This window comes from Phalangium opilio, unplaced genomic scaffold, assembly GCF_054372755.1.
Source record: "Phalangium opilio isolate 3A_F unplaced genomic scaffold, DU_Popi_V2 ptg000209l_1, whole genome shotgun sequence".
NCBI classification, from domain to species: Eukaryota; Metazoa; Arthropoda; class Arachnida; order Opiliones; family Phalangiidae; genus Phalangium; species Phalangium opilio.
The window spans coordinates 11487206-11507428 of NW_028324217.1; the positions used below are offsets into that span (position 1 = coordinate 11487206).

Sequence of the window (20223 nt, forward strand, 5' to 3'; positions counted from 1 at the left end):
GTCCCTCCCATCCCTGAATAACATGATAGAAAGGCTAATGATACACATATATATTCATGTTAATAAATAAATTCATGGCCCTATGTCTTGTGTAACTTCCATTTTTAAACAATGTTATTTCAAAAATTACAATCCGAGCCCATTCCAACTTGGAAGACGAAGGGGCAGACGACGTTTATTTGACCCGGATATACATACAACGCCATAACAAAAATAAGACCCGCCTCTTCTTTCATACCCCTCCTGATGTGACTATGTCCTGATCACGACTTTATTGTACAAGGATGTTTCTTTGATTTGATGCAACGTTTTCGTACTGTGTTTGCTGTTTTTAAAATTGTACACTGAAGTCTTTGTCCTAAATGCGACGAAAAATTTCATCTTGTTTCCTTCACTCAACAGCCCGCTAAATTTAAACTACCTTTCTTTCCTCTCTCTCCTCTCCTAGCGGGGTGCGCCCTTCCCTCTCCCCCTCTTACTTATATAACAGGCAGGCAGTTCTCTCTCTACGTCACGCTCTTTCATTCGTTTCTCTCCTAGCTTCTCTCTCTCCAAATCGTGTACGCGTCCGGCACAGGAACAGAGACAGGCGCTTGGGCCCTTTCTTAAATTTTACCGGACTTAAAATTCCGTGTAATATTAAAACGGGGACAACGGGCTTTCAGTAAGTAACACTCTCGTAATTACCAATCGTCGGTAATCTGGCCTAATTACCAGTTGTCGATGATCCGGCTTAGTTACCAGTCGTTGGTAATCTAGCTTAATTACCAGTCGTTGGTAATCTAGCTTAATTACCAGTCGTTGGTAATCTAGCTTAATTACCAGTCGTTGGTAATCTAGCTTAATTACCAGTCGTCAGTAATTTTGCCTGATTACCAGTCGTCGGCAATCTAGCCTAATTACCAGTCGTCGGTAATCTATCTTAATTATTAGTCGTCGGTAATCTAGCCTAATTACCAGTCGTCGGCAATCTAGCCTAAATACCATTCGTCGATAATCTAGCTTAATTACCAGTCGTCGGCAATCTAGCCTAATTACCAGTCGTCGGCAATGTAGCCTAAATACCAGTCGTCGGCAATCTAGCTTAATTACCAGTCGTCGGCAATCTAGCTAAATTACCATTCGTCGATAATCTAGCTTAATTACCAGTCGTCGGCAATCTAGCCTAATTACCAGTCGTCGGCAATCTAGCCTAAATACCATTCGTCGGCAATCTAGCCTAATTACCAGTCGTCGGCAATCTAGCCTAAATACCATTCGTCGATAATCTAGCTTAATTACCAGTCGTCGGCAATCTAGCCTAATTACCAGTCGTCGGCAATCTAACCTAAATACCATTCGTCGATAATCTAGCTTAATTACCAGTCGTCGGCAATCTAGCCTAAATACCATTCGTCGATAATCTAGCTTAATTACCAGTCGTCGGCAATCTAGCCTAATTACCAGTCGTCGGTACTCTAGCTTAATTACCAGTCGTCGGTAATCTAGCCTAATTACCAATCGTCGGTATTCTAGCTTAATAACCAATCGTCGGTATTCTAGCTTAATAACCAGTCGTCGGTAATCTTTCTTAATTACCAGTCGTCGGTAATCTATCTTAATTACCAGTCGTCGGTAATCTATCTTAATTACCAGTCGTCGGTAATCTATCTTAATCACCAGTCGTCGGTAATCTAGCTTAATTACCAGTCGTCGGTATTCTTGCTTAATAACCAATCGTCGGTATTCTAGCTTAATAACCAGTCGTCGGTATTCTAGCTTAATAACCAGTCGTCGGTAATCTAGCTTTATTACCAATCGTCGGTAATCTGGCTTGATTACCAATCGTCGGTAATCTGGCTTAATATCACGAGTTAACATCTCAGAAGTGGGATAGTAATCTATATTCTGAATAAATACGAAAAACGAGACCACGGTCAACGCGATGCGAACGGATTTGGAAAACCCCACGACGTAACACGAGGCGACGCCATTACGGACAAAAACCACGATATCACGGATGCAAGTAGAAAAGGATTGTCCTCATGTACGACGGAGCGAAAGAGTCAAATACAGGGTGAAAACTAAAGAAATCTGCAACACGTGCAAAGCAGAAACGAACGAAAATTACGAAAAAAGCAGCGATTCTCATGCCCAACGCGAGGAGGCAAAACGAAGTAGAGGTAACGATAACACCAACAATTTGAAACACGATTTCAACGAGAACGATACGGAAAACGATAATTCCAACGAAATTAGTTCAAGAAATAGTAGTATTCACGTAAATTGGTTGGAAAGCGAAGACTCTAACAACGACGAGAGCGCTAGCGAACACGATAACTACGAAGACACCCACGATTACGAGTTTAATACGGTCAACGCTACACGAATTTCAGCAAACGACTACGAGATTAACCCTAACGAGAAGTCTACTAAGACAACGAGGGAAAACGAATTAGCAACACGTCCAATACGGAAAAGCAACATGTCTGACGAAGACACCAACGGAGCGCACCCAGCAGGGTACATAGCGATGAACGATTTTCAAGAAGCCATACGACTAGCAGTATCCAACGCAGTACAGCAAACCATGGCGGCTTTAGTACCTGCTCCTGCACCACAAGTAAATCCTAACCCGAATTTGCCAAATGCAACGAACAACGTGCATCACCATTGGGGTGATACGAGCCAGATTATCCCCAATTTTGATCCCGAAAACGCGCCACACCAAACGATAACTATGTGGTTAAAGAAAGTGGACGATGCTGCCACTGCCTACGGATGGAACGAACGCATGACCATCAACAGCGCACTACCAAAATTGAAGGGTTCGGCCAAAACCTGGTTCGAAGGACTCTCAACTAGCGTATACACGTGGACCGAGTGGAAGACGAAATTAGAGGAATGGTTTCCACCATCGAAAGGATGTCAACAGCTACATCGCGAAATGGAACAATTCGTAAGAAAACCCAACGACACCGTAGAAAAGTACTACCACGAAGGCTAGACTATGCGGACTAACGGAAGAAGCTATGATCGAGTATCTCATAACGGGTTTAAACGATAGAGAGTTAATCACAGCGTTGAGTGTTAGAGAATTCAAAAGTCCACCAGAATTACTCAAGTGCATTCAACAATTAGAAGGACGTTTGCGAGTCACGAATTCTTCCAACGAAAATCGGAGAAGACCGCCAACTGGAAAACCGCAAGAAACATTCACCAGATGGCCTCCACGCGAAATGGATCACGAACAGATGAACCAAAACGTCCAGCAAGCTAAGCCCCGTTTGGGAAAACCGAGGTATAACGAGAAGGGTGAGTCGCTGTGTTACAACTGTAATGAATATGGACACATAGCTAGAACCTGCCCAAAACCGCAAAAGAGAATTCGATGCGAAACCTGCCAACGAGTAGGTCACGAAACCAAAGACTGCCGTCAAAGCGCCACGTCAAGGGAAATTATGCTTATAGACGATGGTCAACCCAAAGTCGACGGTAACGAGAAATATTTTATGCAAGCTTACGTTAATGAGAAGCCAATCCAGTCATATGTCGATATGGGGAGTAAATGCGTATTAATTCGGAAGAGTACGGCTGACGAATATGGTTTAACTATTAGAGAACCCGAGAGAGGGTTAACCATTGGAGGATATGGAGGTGGCTCTCGAATATTGCCAGTCGGAATGACCAAGGCAAAGATTAAAGTGGACCAAGTTAACGCTGAGGTAGAAATGATAGTGGTACGTGACGAAAATCAAGATATTCCTCTCCTAATTGGACAACCACTGACTGAACTACCGAACGTCACAGTTATCAAACGTAAAAACGCTATCAGACTATTCGAGGAGGGCCACTCAACGATCGAAGATAATTCGCTACATAAAATGCAAATTCCGGAACTACCCAAACAAGCCGTTAATCTGTGGGCATGTAAAGCGTCAGTTATTCCAACTGACTACGTGGGCTTTATTGATCTGCATTCAAGAGTCCCTCAAGAAAGCGAATTAGAGGTATTTGTTGACGAACAACTTAGGATGGCTCCTGGAAAGGAATACTATATACCTCGAGGAGTCTACTCAGTTGATAAGGACGGTTTTTCAAGTGTACCAATAATAAATCTGTCTGGATCCGAATTGAAAATCAAGACAGGAGAGAAGATGTTACGAGCGAAGCTATGCGAAGCATTGCCGGAGGATCAAGTCACCGAGACCCTCCATGTTGATACGAAAACGTCTAAAAACATTACGATAAACGAGATAAACGTTGCTTCTCAAGTTCACGACGACTACAAGGTACAGTTATGTAACCTTCTTAACGAATATGGGGATTGTTTCGCCGGCGAATTACGCGAACTGGGTCACACGACCCAAACGGCAATAAAAATTGAACTAACAACGGATAAGCCAATCACGCACCGACCCTATCGACTATCACATACAGAACGAGGGAAAGTAAGGACGAAAATAGCAGAACTATTGGATTCTGGGGTGACCGAAGAGTCAAGCTCACCATACTCGTGATCGTAAAGAAAAAGCACCTTGTACCACGTATAGGTCGTTGGTGGCTCTCTCTCCAAGAGTACGAATTCGAAGTTCAACACCGACCAGGCGAAAGAATGGCGCACGTAGACGACTTGAGTAGAGCACCAACGGAAGAAGCGGAAGAGATGGAGATAGTTTCCGACATCACAGTATTGCACACGGAAGTTCAAACGGACGATTGGCTAATAATGGCCCAGTACAACGATAAGAAAATCCAGTCAATTAAGGAAACTCTCCAGAAACGAACTAAACTAACGAAAGAGGATAAAAGAATCCAAGAAGAGTTTATTCTGGAACGAGGTAGAGTTTTCCGTCGTTTCAAAACGGACGAAAAAGAAATGAAGTTATGGGTTGTACCGGACGCCGCGCGATGGCGTATCGTCAAGATGAACCACGACGACATTGGTCATGTAGGCATCGAGAAAACCTGTTTAAAGGTACAAGAACTCTTCTGGTTTCCTAGACTACGAAGGTACGTTAGGAGATACGTCGCATCATGCCTGGAATGCTTATTTCATAAGCGACCGACAGGAAAAAAACCAGGAATGCTACATCCAATAGACAAGATAGGCACACCGTTCCACACGATCCATATGGACCACTTGGGTCCCTTTATCCGAAGTACCAAAGGCAACACCTTCCTGATAGTAGCGATAGACGCCTTTACAAAATTCACAACGATAAGAGCCGTACGAGACGCGGGCATGGGACCTACTGTTAGGTTTTTAGAAGAGTTGATCGGGATTTTTGGACCACCAAACCGAATTATATCCGATCAAGGGACAGCGTACACTGGGCGAGCATTTGATAAGTTATGCAAGTCAACGAATATCACGCACGTAGTAAACGCGACCGCAACTCCCAGAGGAAACGGCCAAGTGGAAAGGTTGAATAGGCAGCTAACACCCGCAATAGCCAGTATGTGTAAGCGTGACGACGAGAAGGATTGGGATTCCCACCTGTTATATATACAATGGGGAATAAACAACACGTATCATTCCGCCATCAAACAAACGCCGTTTAGTCTACTATTTAACTATAGATCGAACAATCCAAGCAATTCTTTCATCGAAGACGAACTCCATGAAACATTTTCCGAGGAAGTTATGCAACGAAGAAACAAAGCCTTAGAATCAATTAAAATTGATCAGGAAAAACAACGAAAACGTTACAACGCCAAGAGAGCGCACGCACCTAACTACCAACCGGGAGACTTAGTAGTAGTTGAACGTCAGCCACGAGCTACGGGACAGCCGTTGAAAACTTCAGCCAAGTATAGGGGACCATACGTAGTCACCGACAAATTGAACTATGATCGATATGTAATTGAAGATTTACCCGAAAACCAACGCACGAACCGATTCTACAGGAACACCGCTCCGGTAGACAAGTTGAAAAGATTCCCAATCATAGATAATACGTCCGACAAAGAAGAGTCCTCTGATGATGAAATCAGTCCATCACCCGCGTTATCCAATCCAGACAAAGACGACGAATTGGAATCTCAGAGCGAAGAAGTTCCTGGAAACGAACAAGATCCAGAGACGGACAGTGATCTCACCGATGGACAACGACAAAGAAGTTCACGGAAACGAAAATTACCTAGCTACCTGAAAGACTTTATTCTTTAATACAAATTTTAACGTTAATGACCCAATCATGATAAGCAGCTCAATAATTCAATTTTGCAATGTTAATGTATTATTTTAGGGAATGTAATTAACTTTAACTCATTTGTATGATATTGTAGATTTGTGAACACACAAAAAAAACCCAGGAGATTTTTAACTTTAGGATGGCCGAATGTAAGGTCCAATTATGAGTCGTAGTTACTAGTATGAAATATAGATGGCGGGTGTGTTCCCATCGATCTGTAAAACCTTTGAACCGAGGCTATAAATAGAACTGAGGTCAGAGGCGAGAGACTTCTTTAGCTCCCACGCGAACGATGTAGTATTATTACGAGTTCCTACCCTAATTGAATAAACGTTGACCCTTTTTACATTCTTTCAACCACGATGTTTAATTATTTTGAACCTGACAAAACGAGTTAATATCACGAGTTAACACGTCGGTAATCTATCTTAATTACCAGTCGTCGATAATCTATCTTAATTACCAGTCGTCGGTAATCTATCTGAATTACCAGTCGTCGGTAATCTATCTGAATTGCCTTTAATTGGTAATTTTGATTAAATACCCTTAATTGGTAATTTCGATTAATTACCCTTAATTGGTAATTTAGATTAATTACCCTTAATTAGTAATTTAGATTAATTACCCTTAATTGGTAATTTAGATTAATTAACCTTAATTGGTAATGTAGACTTATTGTAGATTAATTAACCTTAATTGGTAATGTAGATTAATTACCCTTAATTGGTAATGTAGATTAATTACCCTTAATTGTTAATGTAGATTAATTACCCTTAATTGGTAATGTAGATTAATTACCCTTAATTGATAATGTAGATTAATTACCCTTAATTAATAATGTAGATTAATTACCCTTAATTGATAATGTAGATTATTTACCCTTAATTTTTAATGTAGATTAATTACCCTTAATTGGTAATGTAGATTAATTACCCTTAATTGGTAATGTAGATTAATTACCCTTAATTGGTAATGTAGATTAATTACCCTTAATTGGTAATGTAGAATTATTTCCCTTAATTGGTAATCTAGAATTATTACCCTTAATTGGTAATCTAGAATTATTACCCTTAATTGGAAATCTAGAATTATTACCCTTAATTGGTAATCTAGAATTATTACCCTTAATTGGTAATCTAGAATTATTACCCTTAATTGGTAATCTAGAATTATTACCCTTAATTTGTAATCTAGAATTATTACCCTGAATTTGTAATCTAGAATTATTACTAGGGCTGTGCAGGTACTCGAAAATGACGGGTACTCGACTTCGAGTCCGAGTCCGAGTACTCGGACTCGGACTCGAAACTGGTTTTCCTAGGACTCGAACGGGTACCCTGGTCCTTGTCCAAGACCTAAAATTACCCGTTTAGGGCTTGTCGAGTCCATTTTTCTTTACCAACTTAATAGGCAACTTTATCAGCTACTGATAAAAATGTTTTCATATTTAAAAAAGTTAAAATTACTATTAATGTTTAGTTTTGAAACACTTAGAAAAAAAACAGAATATTTTAAGAGTAAATTTGACGAATTTTGGGCTCGGATTAAGAATTTTGGGCTCGAAACCATGTTTTTTGGGCTCGAAACCATGTTTTTTGGACTCGAAACCATGTTTTTAGGACTCGATGGACTCGACGAGTCCACTTTTCCAGGACTCGGACTCGGACTCGAAACCTAAAAATGAGGACTCGCACACCTCTAATTATTACCCTGAATTTGTAATCTAGAATTATTACCCTGAATTTGTAATCTAGAATTATTACCCTGAATTTGTAATCTAGAATTTATACCCTGAATTTGAAGACTAGAATTATTACCCTGAATTTGTAATCTAGAATTATTACCCTGAATTTGTAATCTAGAATTATTACCCTGAATTTGTAATCTAGTTAATTACCTCTAATTCATAATTTATTTTAAGTACGTTTAATTAGTAATCTAGTTTAATTACCTTAAATTCGTAATTTAGTTTATTTATCTTTATTTGAGAATCTAGTTTAATTAACTTTAACTGATAATCTAGTTTAATCTACTTTAAAAGGTAATCAAGTTTAATATTATTTTATTGTCAATCCAGTTTAATTAGCTTTAATCTGTAAAGGGAAAAGTTAAAATGTTCATTAAGCTAGCTATTTTTTCTAATCTTGAAGGAGAGAGTAATGGAGTGGAAACCCCCATACCTTTAGCGTTGCCTTTGTACCCCCACCTATGGCACCATAGTCCTCCCATCATCCCCAGCGGTTAGGTAGGGTCGTGCCGGACGAAATTGTAAAGGACGCTCCCTCTATCTCAAAAATAGAAGCTAGTTCTCATTCAAATAAAATGGCGCTACGCGGCAGCACTTAGCAATCGCCTACGGAAGGGTAGGGGCGTGCGCGAGGTACACTGGGAGAGATATGGTGCCGCAGGTCGCCCATCATCATTTCCAATCCATCTGACTCCCTTATCCCTGTTCTAATAATTTGACTATACCCGCGGTAAAACGACTTAAGTCCAAGAGTGGCTTCATACTCTACATAACTCATGCTAAAAAGTTGCAAGTTCCATAGTTTCAGGGTAAACCACGTAAGTCAGAGCATGTAATTAAAACTGTAAAAAACAATAGTAAAACTTAATTGTTTTTTATGAAACTTCCAAAGGCACCAGTTTAATAATCAACCTTTCATTTAAAACTGTTTTCAGACCTATTGAGAAACTTTGGCTGTTACTACAAATTTTTCCCATGTTATTCCTATGAGAAAATTTCCAGTTTTTCGTCAAAATCTGTGATTAATTTTATGGAAAGGAAAAGCACCCTTAGCAACTTTATTTTATATAAAATAAACTAATCAATAGATCTCTTTGAAATTTAACCACACATTAAGGGCCCGAATTGTAGTTCTGTGTATTTTTTTTTCAAAAAAGTTAATACAATACAAAAAAAACTACATCCAAACAAAAAACCCTCCTTATACATTAAGAGCAGTATGAAGTCTTATCTAAGAGAGCTACCGCTCTCTCAGAATAACCTAGTAAAGAGTGGTAAACATATGGTGATGTAGGTATAGTGTGGTAACCCTATTTGAAATTATAACACTCCTCCAATGTAAAAAATGCACCTGGAAATTTATCAGAAGTACTCTGGAGACAATGGAAATGTCAGGGAAATTGGCTTTGGAAATTTCGTATGAACCCTGATAAAAGGGGTGTATGTACCTCGTATGAGCAGTCCCGGTAGAGCAGTTCTCGAAATAGCAGTGTTTGTGTTGAGTTTTGCGCAATAGCAGTGTTTGTGTTGAGTTTTGCGCATTTATTAACAATACAGTTGTATTCGTTGGTTTCAAAAACTACCGTTTTCTGTGATCATTTAATCAGTTATGTGATCTACTATGAATTTTTTAGAAGTACACTTAAATATTGTACTATTATTCAGGCTGTATCAGTTTACAATTCTCATAGCAGGATAGAAAAATGATTCGAACATGATTATTTTTTTTTCAGAAGTTGATAATTGTAAACAATAATTTTTTGGAAAAAGGCATATTATAATTCGAGAAAGGTTATTTTATTCCGGAAGTTGATATTGTAAACAATAACTTTTAGGAAAAGGTATATTATAATTCGAGAAAGGTTATTTTATTTCGGAAATAGATAATTGTAAGCAGTAATTTTTTGGAAAAGGCATATTATAATTGGTATATAACCATTGAACAGAATTCCATTGGAACGAAATTCCATTGGACCGAAATAAAAAATAAGTCGTTCAATGGACCTAATTCCCATTGAGCAGACTTCCCATTCCTGTTGGACAGAAGTCTCGTTGGAGCGAATTTCCCATTGGTGCGATTTCGCATTTTATAATGCTATATTTATTAAGGTCCTTGAAAAATAAACATGGGCCTTTTCCATAATATTCTAATTTTCTAGGTTAGCCTAGGTTAGGTTAGCTTAGGTTAGGTTAGGTTAGGTTAGGATACGTTAGGTTAGCTTAGGTTAGCTTAGCTTAGGTTAGGTTAGGTTAGGGTTAGGTTAGGTTAGGTTCGGCTCGGTTCGGTTCGGTTAGGTTAGGTTCGGTTCGGTTGGGTTGGGTTGGGTTAGGTTAGCTTAGGTTAGGTTAGGTTAGCTTAGCTTAGCTTAGCTTTGGTTAGGTTAGCTTAGCTTAGGTTAGGTTAGGTTAGCTTAGCTTAGGTTAGGTTAGGTTAGGTTAGCTTAGGTTAGGTTAGGTTAGCTTAGCTTAGGTTAGGTTAGGTTAGGTTAGGTTAGGTTCGGTTCGGTGAGGGTCGGTGAGGTTCGGTGAGGTTCGGTTTGGTTCGGTGTGTGGAATCGGATATAGACGAATTCATTTATCCCGAATGGGATGCGTTCACATGACCAATCTGTCGAATGGGATTTCCGACCGCATGGCATTTCTGTCGAATGGGATTTTCGGCCGAATGGGATTTCTGCCGAATGGGATTCGATCGAATGGGCATCCGCGTCATCGATAAAATGGTATTGTCTGTCGAATGGGATTCTGCCCAATAAAATTCTGCCCAACGGATTCTATCCAATGGGATATAAGCTTATAATTCGAGAGAGGTTATTTTATTTCGGAAGTAGATAATTGAAAATATTAATTTTTTTGGAAAAGATATATTAAAATTCGAGAAAGGTTATTTTATTTTTTAAGTAGATAATTGAAAATATTAATTTTTTTGGAAAAGATATATTATAATTCGAGAAAGGTTATTTTTTTCGGAAGTAGATAATTGTAAACAGTAATGTTTTGAAAATGCATATTATAATTCGAGAAAGGTTATTTTGTTTTGGAAGTAGATAATTGTAAACAGTAATTTTTTTTAAAAAAATATTATTATTTGGGAAGTCAATAAAGATAAACAACAATATTTTAGAAAAGGCATAACATTGTTTCACTATTTCCAAAATATTACTAACCTAAGTCTAAACCTAACCTGATCTAATGCTATTTAGTTGAAATGATCAACTTTAACCTAACCAAATTACCCATATCTGACCTAGTTATTTTTGAGTTCATATAACCCAGCAGGGCCAGCTTACACCATAATAAACAACTATCGTTTTTCGCATATCTGTTTTTCCGCTCTTTAGAGAACTGCTGTAACGGTACGCCTTGTTTACGGGAACCGCTGTATCGGTAATTGCTGTAACGCGTAACTGCCATTTCGGGAAACCGATATTTAGGGAACTGCTGTTATGAGGACCGCTACTATCAAAAGCGGATTATGCTTCACACATAAAGTACGTAAGTCCCACTTTTCTGTACCTTTGGCCATGGATTTCATGATATTCCCGAAGTAAAAACAAAGCAGACGAAAAAAACAGCTTTTAACCAATCATGAGCCCCCTAACCATAGATAACCTCTTTAATGCCAGACCAATAGGCGACGGCTATTACTATTTTCTTGCATGGGACCTCGACTCGACCTCGCCGTCGACATAACCGGGAGGCCCGGAAGGCGAATTTGCGGTACCGTTCCGTAGTCGTTATAAAATATTCAACGTTTTAAAGCTCAAGTTTCGAAATGTTTTGAGACATTTACTTAGTCTTTTCTTTAAATTTCAACAGAAAAATAACTCTGCGAATAAAATTAAACACGAAAACTACACTAAGCCTTGGCTAGATATCAGCGGCTGAGGCCGAGCAGCGCATCTCGAGCCGCCGGCGGCCGGGCTTGCCGTAACGGCGAGAACAGAAAAATACCTCGTTAAAAAACAGATGCACGGCGTCTTACATAGGCCAAGCAAAAGCTACCAAGATTGATAGGATCTTCGTGCCTTACTCCCAAATAATCTTTCGTATTGTGAATAGTTTTAACTAAAGAATATTTCAGACACTCTACTCAATATTTATACTAGTTCCCTAATTTCTAGAGATGGGCCGATACCGATCCATATCGGTATCGGTACCGATATTTGGCCTTAACCGATATATCGGTATCGGTTAAAAATGAACCGATATTTCTACCCGATATTTTTTGAAGAGAATAAATACTTACGTTGAGAGTAGATGACGCCATAAGACCTAAACTCTGAGACAACACAGTTTTTCATTTATTTTTGGATAACGTAACTAGAGTCTAAAATGGGTTTTTCGTATGATAAGCCAGTTTTATAGTTTCAAGTACCGAAATTGGATCGAGAATCATCAATAGAGATGGGCCGATACCGATACCATATCGGTATCGGTTTGATATCGGTTTAATCGAAGGATCGCGTAAAATATCGGTATCGGTACGTATCGGTTTCCCAAGTATCGGATCATATCGGTATCGGTTTAAACTGGTATCGGCCCATCTCTACTAATTTCAACAGAAAAATAGCTCTGCGAATAATAATAGACTCTAAAACTACACTAGGCCTTGTCTAGGTAACAGCGGTATCCCGATTCCCGAGCCGCCGGCGGCTGAGCTCGCCGTAACCGCGAGAAAAAGAAAACATTCCTAGTAAAAAACAGAAGCACGGCGTCTTAAATAGTCCAAGCAAAAGCTACCCAGATTGATAACATTTTAACGCCTTACTCCCAAATAATCTTTGGTATTGTGAACAGTTTTATCTAAAGAATATTTTAGATACCCTACTCAGTCTTTATAGTAGTTCTCGAATTTAAGTACGTGGTAAATCGGTTCTTTAGGCGGAAGGATCCGATGGATCCGAAGGAGCCGCGTTACTGAACTATTTCCCTCCGCGTAAGGGGAGGTTCTTTCATAGGAGCTTAGAGAATATCGTGTAGCTCCCCAAGGCACATGTTACGTACTTCATGTGTAAAGCCTAATCGGCTTCTGCTACTATGAAATCCGCTCATACGGGAACTGCTCATGTGAGGGCTTCCCGATAAAAGTTGAACTAATGCCTATGTCGGCTCCTGTGGCACCCTTAACATTCTGGCTGATCTTCTACGCACAAATTTTATTCTGCCAAAGGCAGGAGCCAATCAGAACTCGTCCATGAGAGCGGAGCTAAGACTAGCCATTGTGAAGCTTAGAGGTCCAGTCAACTCCTCCCGTCGATTATGGGAAAAAAATTACATTTAGAAAGTTTAAGACTAATTTGTCCCCCCACCCAATGCCTATACGAAACGTAGAAATCTCCTTTATTCCATTGGATGATTTTTGGTTATGTGACCCATTTAGTAATCGTCTCGACCGTTTGGTGGCTGCACTGTGACAGGAATTTCAAAATTTTCTCTCTTCGGATCTTAGCGCTATACGAGTTCTGACGGCACAGTAGCCTGCGGAAGATGCCCAGTTGTAACCCATATTTGTGTACTTAGAGGCATGATAAACTTATGAACTTACTAATAGTCGAGTAGGACGAACGGGTTAGGGAGTAACAGAATATTGATTCGGTTTTGACCAGATATTGAAGCTATTATTAATTAGAAAGCGCTACAAAAGGATCTTAATATTTGCTCATTATTTATGCAAAAAGTATTATTCCCCTTCTGATACAATGTTTTTATGAATCATCGTAAAAGCCATTGTAGAAGAAAAATTTAGACATTCCGCTATTCCATTAGAAAGTTTTATAATATTCCAAATGTCTAGTTAGCGCGCAAACGTTCATATACACATAGAGACTACCTGCGCTACCAAAGTTCGATGACCAAATGCATGGTGTCTCGAGTGCTTTGCCATGTGGTGTAATTATAAGCGGTACAGTATAATCTTTAATTTTGATATCTGTCATAGCTGGCCCAGATCAAGCTGTTACAAAAATATTCGAATATAAACTTTAAAACATATTTTACATTTTTTTCCATCATTCTTTTAGAACGCTCAAAGACAACACGTGGAAACTCAACATGACTCAGCTGTGAAAATTCATGAATTGGAAGCTGAGAATATTATTCATCTTGCTATTGATAAAGAAAGGCCACACCCCGAAGAAAAGTCTTATCAATGCGACACTTGTGGGGTGTGTTTCAGATCTATCACATCATTTAAGAGCCATTGCGTAATTCACAACGACGAAAAACTGTATCTTTGTACCACATGCGGTAAATCATTCAAGCGTGTAAACGGTCTCACAAAGCATTCGCGAATCCACACTAATGAAAAACCTTTCGAATGCAAAATTTGCGAAACACATTTCACCACAAAAGGTAGTTTGAGAAAACACACGCATACCAAGCATACGAATGAAATACGTGAGAGGTTTGAGTGCGAAGTGTGTTATAAGAGTTTCCCAACGAAGTATAGTTTGTCGGTTCACGCTTTGACTCACACTAACGAGAAATCTCATCGGTGCGAGTTTTGTGAAAAGACCTTCAAGCATAAAGCTTCTTTAACCTCGCATATTCACGCACATACTGCCGATAAAGCTTATCAGTGCGAAATTTGTCAAAAGGTTTTTGGTAAAAGAGATTGGTTGAACGAGCACTTTCGCGTTCATACTGGCGAGAAGCCCTTTCAATGCGAACAATGTGGTATTAGTTTTAGGTTAAAGGTTCACTTGACACGACATTATCGTACACACACGGGTGAAAAGCCACATATATGCCAAGTGTGTCAGCACGCTTTTTCTGAAAAGAGTAATTTGACCGCTCACTTGCGCATTCATAAAGGTGAGCCGACTCGAAAGAGACCAAGGAAAGCTAAAATCTGAAAAACGACCTGGAAAAACTGTCGCTCAAGAAACTTTTAATATGTTTGACTGTTAGTTTTAAAACAGCGTAGTGTTTATAAGAATCAGATTCACATTTTGTCGTTAACCTTACTTTACACACTTAATTGCATTTTAATAAAAAGCAGCGCTCAAGTGATATTAAACGCATAAGATTTGTTGGAGCACCAAAATTTAAGCTTCCTTTAAAAGCATAATCGCTCTGAATCTGTTATACCCATATATTCTAACTTTTCTATAGATTAATAGCAATTTATGGTAATAATTCGTCAGTAGACCATGATCATCTAAAATTTTACGAAGCCATCAACTTGCTTGACTGACATCTTTGTTTATTATTTTTCTTTGGTTTAATGTTTTAGTTTCTTACGTCCGTGACCTAGAGGTTGAGATTTAAGGAATTGTGGATTTGGGGTTGTCAGCATCGAAGAAACATGTCTTTTTCCGTCAATCTTTGTCGCCTAGCCTTTAAAATATGAATGAATGTCGTTGAATATTGATTTTGTGTGGCTTAGCAATATGCTAGTTACAGGTTAGACTGTTTTTCGACCCCAATATATTTAGGCCTATATTATTGCTTTTCAATTTCTGATGCCGTAGCTGGAGCTAATGAATGAATTAATATTGAAGTATTATCTCGAAATTAATTCTTAAGGAGGAGCAGGATTGAAGTATCAATAAAAAACATTCTACACGATGTGTAAGTTAAGCCCATTTTTTATTTTTTTCATGTACATTCGGACGCGCCTAAATTTCTGACGGTAGCAGAATATTTAATATTTTATCAGTTTAAAAACATACAAGATGGCAACGTCCATGAAGAAGGGTGAGACTAAAACACTGAGCCCTCTAAACTGCTGAATTACTAAACTATGTATTATAACTACATAAGTGAAAAACTACCATATACTGGCAGTGTAGAACAAGTTTTACTGAAAAATGTTTGACTCTTAGCTGAAGAATTTGGAAACTGCTTGGTAATTTACCTGTAAATTACCATTTACTAATAGTAACTTAGAATGATTCAAATTCCCACAATCATCTTCACGAGCGTCAATAATAAAAAATTTGATAATATCAGAAATATATATATATTACCTTACCTGCGAACTCTGTCTCCCTATGACCTAGACAGGGCTCCCACCAGGTCACTAAAAGTCCTGCAAGGTCCTTAATCTACCCTAAAATTGGTATTCGGTCCTTAATCTACCTTAAAATTGGTATTCGGTCCTTAATCTACCCTTAAATTGGTATTCGGTCCTTAGTGGGGTGGCGTAGCGGTTAGCGCTTTCGCCTCGCATCAAGAGTATACCGGGTTCGATCCCGGACAGTGGCACCGGGTGAAAAATCTGGGAAGAAATCCTTCTGCGTAGAGTTTGCAAGTTCTCTCCCCGCTTGTTAAAGGAGTTTTCCTCCGCGGTCTTACCCGGTTTCTCCTTTCCATCAAAACTTGCAGAGGTTAACGGTAATAGTTAGTATAGGACGCTGTCGGTTAGCTGTGGCATAGGGGCTAGCCACCACCCCTCTATGCATTGTAAAGGCGTTAGATAAGTGGCAATAAGTCGCAAGATGACTTGGTCCAATTAGCTAGCTGAACTTATAATCTACCCTAAAACCGGTATTCGGCGCTTAATCTACCCTAAAATTGGTATTCGGTCCTTAATCTACCCCAAAATTGGTATTCGGTCCTTAATCTACCCCAAAATTGGTATTCGGTCCTTAATCTACCCTAAAATTGGTATTCGGTCCTTAATCTACCCTAAAATTGGTATTCGGTCCTTAATCTACCCTAAAATTGGTATTGGGTCCTTAATCTACCCTAAAATTGGTATTGGGTCCTTAATCTACCCTAAAATTGGTATTCGGTCCTTAATCTACCCTAAAATTGGTATTCGGTCCTTAATCTACCCTAAAATTGGTATTCGGTCCTTAATCTACCCTAAAATTGGTATTCGGTCCTTAATCTACCCTAAAATTCGTATTCGGTCCTTAATCTACCCTAAAATTGGTATTCGGTCCTTAATCTACCCTAAAATTGGTATTCGGTCCTTAATCTACCCTAAAATTGGTATTCGGTCCTTATATCACCCTATTTTCATAAACCTCAGAAAAAGTATTTATTTAGTAGCCAGGCGAGGAGAGATAACAAAAATAACTGTTGACGCGGTACTTGGATTCCTATTTATTCTTTGGATTTTTGTACTTTACAGTCTTATCCCTGGTTATAGTTCAAGAAATTAATTAACTGGTTTTGGACATAATACCCTTACCGAAAAAAAACCTCTAAAAAACGTCTTCAGCCCAACCTAAGACGTGTTTTAGAGGTGGTATTTTCGGTAAGGGTAAAGATATCATTCAGTTTTACCAGTGGTCCCGTTTCGGTTCCTACTTTTAAAGTTTAGATCATTATTTTGCCCTATTTTTACCGTGCAAAAAGTCCCTTTTTCCCCTATTTAATTTTGAGATTTTGGTGGGAGCCTGAGCCTTGAAAAAAAAACAATGGCAACTATATTTGATTATTTTTCTTTTCAAAGTGTCAACCATGAATGAATCCGTAGAACATCCTAGCGAAACAAATTGCACAAAGAAAAAAAGGGTGGTGATGACACCAACCATTGTTCATTTACGACCAGCCAATAGTAACCCTCACATGAAGGTTACCATTGAAAGGCAACCAGAAAAAGAATCAAACCAAAATTCTTCTGGGAACGAAAATTTCAGTTTCGCCGAAGCTCCGGAATTTTCGGATACAGATGGATCCTCAAAACTTGAAGAAACGAGCTTAGGCTCTTGCAATGAAGAGAACACCTCCGGGTTTGCAGTATTTTATAATAAGAGTCATTGCTGTTGGCTACCGTGTTTTGGTACTGTTGGTAGTAATATAAATGGTCATCTTTACTAGCGGCGGGCAGGTCCGGAAATAAGAAATATTTTTTATAGGACATGCGTCCAGTGACCCCTCTTTTGACAGAAAAATTTTTAGGACATTGAACACTGGTGTTAACCTATCAAAATTTCGGAAGTTACTGTCCAAAATGTCCAGTGACCCCCTTAGTTTTTAACAATATTATGGGATGTTTTAAAAAATTTTATTAGGCCCTTTACCAAAAACGGATTTATGTACTAAGAACTTCGGATTTAGCCCCCTCTGGTACCATCCTCGCATACTTTATTATTTATACATACATTATATTTTGGCTCCACCCACAAATTTTGTATATTGCGACTTCTAGTGGTCGAAAATGTCATTCTTATCTCTATTTTTGAGGTTAAATATTTTTTCCGAAATTGCGCCATTGGTAATAAAGCAAATTGGACAACAATGCGATACAACTCCCGATTTATTGGAATTAAGTATTGAAGTTATAAGATATATAATATATAATTGATGTTTCTTTAAATATTTTTTTAAGTATCTGGTTTTTCTTTCTTTGTACTAAAGTTATTATTACTTGCCTTATGCAGTATCTAACTGTATATTTAAGTCCAAAATATAAGAAAATAAGGCCGATAGATGGAGAGCGCCAGTTTGGAAATTATAAGCCACTCCCATCAAAACATACAACGTAGTCGAGGATGAGAAGGGAATTTTCTACCTTCAATGTTCTTCTTACCTAAATCCGTTTTTGCCTTTACTGAAAACGATTAATGAGAAAATGGTTTTATTTGTTACATTGGAATGATATTATAGTTATTTCTTTACGGTTTTTGCAGAGACGAATCTAGAATTGACAATTCTGCTGTTGAATCGGCCGTAGTCCCTTCCGAATCGTTATTGGAAATTAAGGAACCAGAATGCTCCAAGAAACAAAACCTTCGAGTAGTAAGCAAGAAGGAACGAATTAGAAAACGCTTACTGAAGGAAATTTTTCGGTGCGAGGACTGTGATAAGAATTTTACCAGTGAAAAGCCTTGGAAGGTTCATCGCGCGATGGAGCACAATGACCAAAAACCATACAAATGTGACCTCGAATGTGCCTTCAGTTTCTGTGAAAAATCTGAACTCGTTGAACATTATACCACCCTACATACCGATGACGAAGTGCACAAATGTCGTTTCTGTTACCGTCAGTATTTTCAACTTGCGGGGCTGCGTACTCACGCTAGATATCATAGGAATGATAAGCCTGTCAAATGCCCGCACTGTCCAAAAATCCTCATCAATCGTGTAAGTATTTCATTATTTTATTTCTTTCGTTACACGGGCATGACAGAAGCTATACTGTTGTTTCCAAAGTGTTTTAATTGACTAAACGTAGTCGCTTAATCCCTATTGGAGCATGGATTAACTAACGCTAATTATTGTTCACTAACAGTGTTTCCCATGTATTAATATCGCCAACTACATGTTCGGAATTATTCCTTGATTCCCCTCTTCATTCCTCCAATTTATTGGACCAAAACGGATGTAGATGTAGCGCCATCTCTAGACAAAAAAAATTGGTTTTGCGGATTTTAAAGATGGTGGCTTCTAATTTAGGCCGGATTTTAATTTTGACACGCCATATTTGGTCCAATTAACCAATTTTCTTAAAACTTCCTGTTAGGGAAAGTAGCTGCTGCTAGGGGGCGTTTGGAACACGTATACTTTATCTTTTAGGGGGAACGAACAATCCATAGCGTTAGTTAATCCATGATTGGAGTAGGGATGGTTTAATATTTTATACCTCAATTTAGACATGGAAGAACTAATGTAGCTGGCGATATTAATACATGGGGAAACACTGTTAGTGAACAATCCTTAGCGTTAGTTAATCCATTATTTAGATTAGTGTAGTAGCAGCCTATTCAATTATACGCGTTATCCCAATAATCTTTTGGAAAAATTAGGGTCGTTTAGTTTATGCTGTGTTGATACTGCTCAGTGAGGTCATGAAATTTCTTCGTTCTAATTTACTTTTTTAACATATTAATATTGTAAGGAAAAAAGCCAAGAAAATTGTGAGATAATTACCCTTTTCGACTAATAAACACGGGGAATTGTGTTTTATAACTTTTACGTAGCGGCCACAGGATAAACATTAGGCCTTTGCGGGGAGTGATTTTTGTATTTCGGGTTGGGTACGGGTAGTTGAAAAACTTTCAATCGGGTATCGGGTCGGGTACCCGGATTTCTAACGGGTACTCGAATAAATAGGCCTAACAACACTACCATTATTCGGGTGCTTTTCGGGTACCAAAAATTCTTCCTTTAATTTGCGTCTGCCCGTACAAAAATTTACGGCTGCATTTTGCTGTTATTTAGATTTTTTAGAATCTGCAATATATTGCAAATAAACTGGAATATTCTGGAAAAATACTGGAATAAACCTGAAAAAGGTTCAACTTCAGACAAAATTAACATGCATTCCAGAGAGCAATGCAGAACATTTTAGACGTTTTGCAGAAAAAATATCTTCCGTTGGAAAACTCAGTACAGCAGTAT

General features: G+C 38.6%; 2 protein-coding genes across 2 annotated transcripts in view; both read left to right on the forward strand.

The window, feature by feature from the left end:
- The window catches only part of LOC149619156 (uncharacterized), a 55391-nt gene extending 40591 nt beyond the window's left edge, over positions 1-14800 (forward strand). The window contains exon 3 of the mRNA XM_089854109.1: positions 13947-14800. Within this exon, the coding sequence (XP_089710235.1) occupies positions 13947-14780 (834 nt within the window). The 3' untranslated portion in view covers positions 14781-14800. The remainder of the gene's footprint in view (positions 1-13946) is intronic.
- Positions 14801-16903: 2103 nt separating this feature from the next.
- LOC149619157 (uncharacterized) lies at positions 16904-19987 on the forward strand. Its single transcript, XM_089854085.1, has 2 exons — positions 16904-17612; positions 18513-19987. The coding sequence occupies exons 1-2, from the start codon at positions 17341-17343 to the stop codon at positions 19045-19047; spliced, it is 807 nt and encodes a 268-aa protein (XP_089710211.1). The 5' UTR covers positions 16904-17340; the 3' UTR covers positions 19048-19987.
- Positions 19988-20223: the final 236 nt, after the last annotated feature.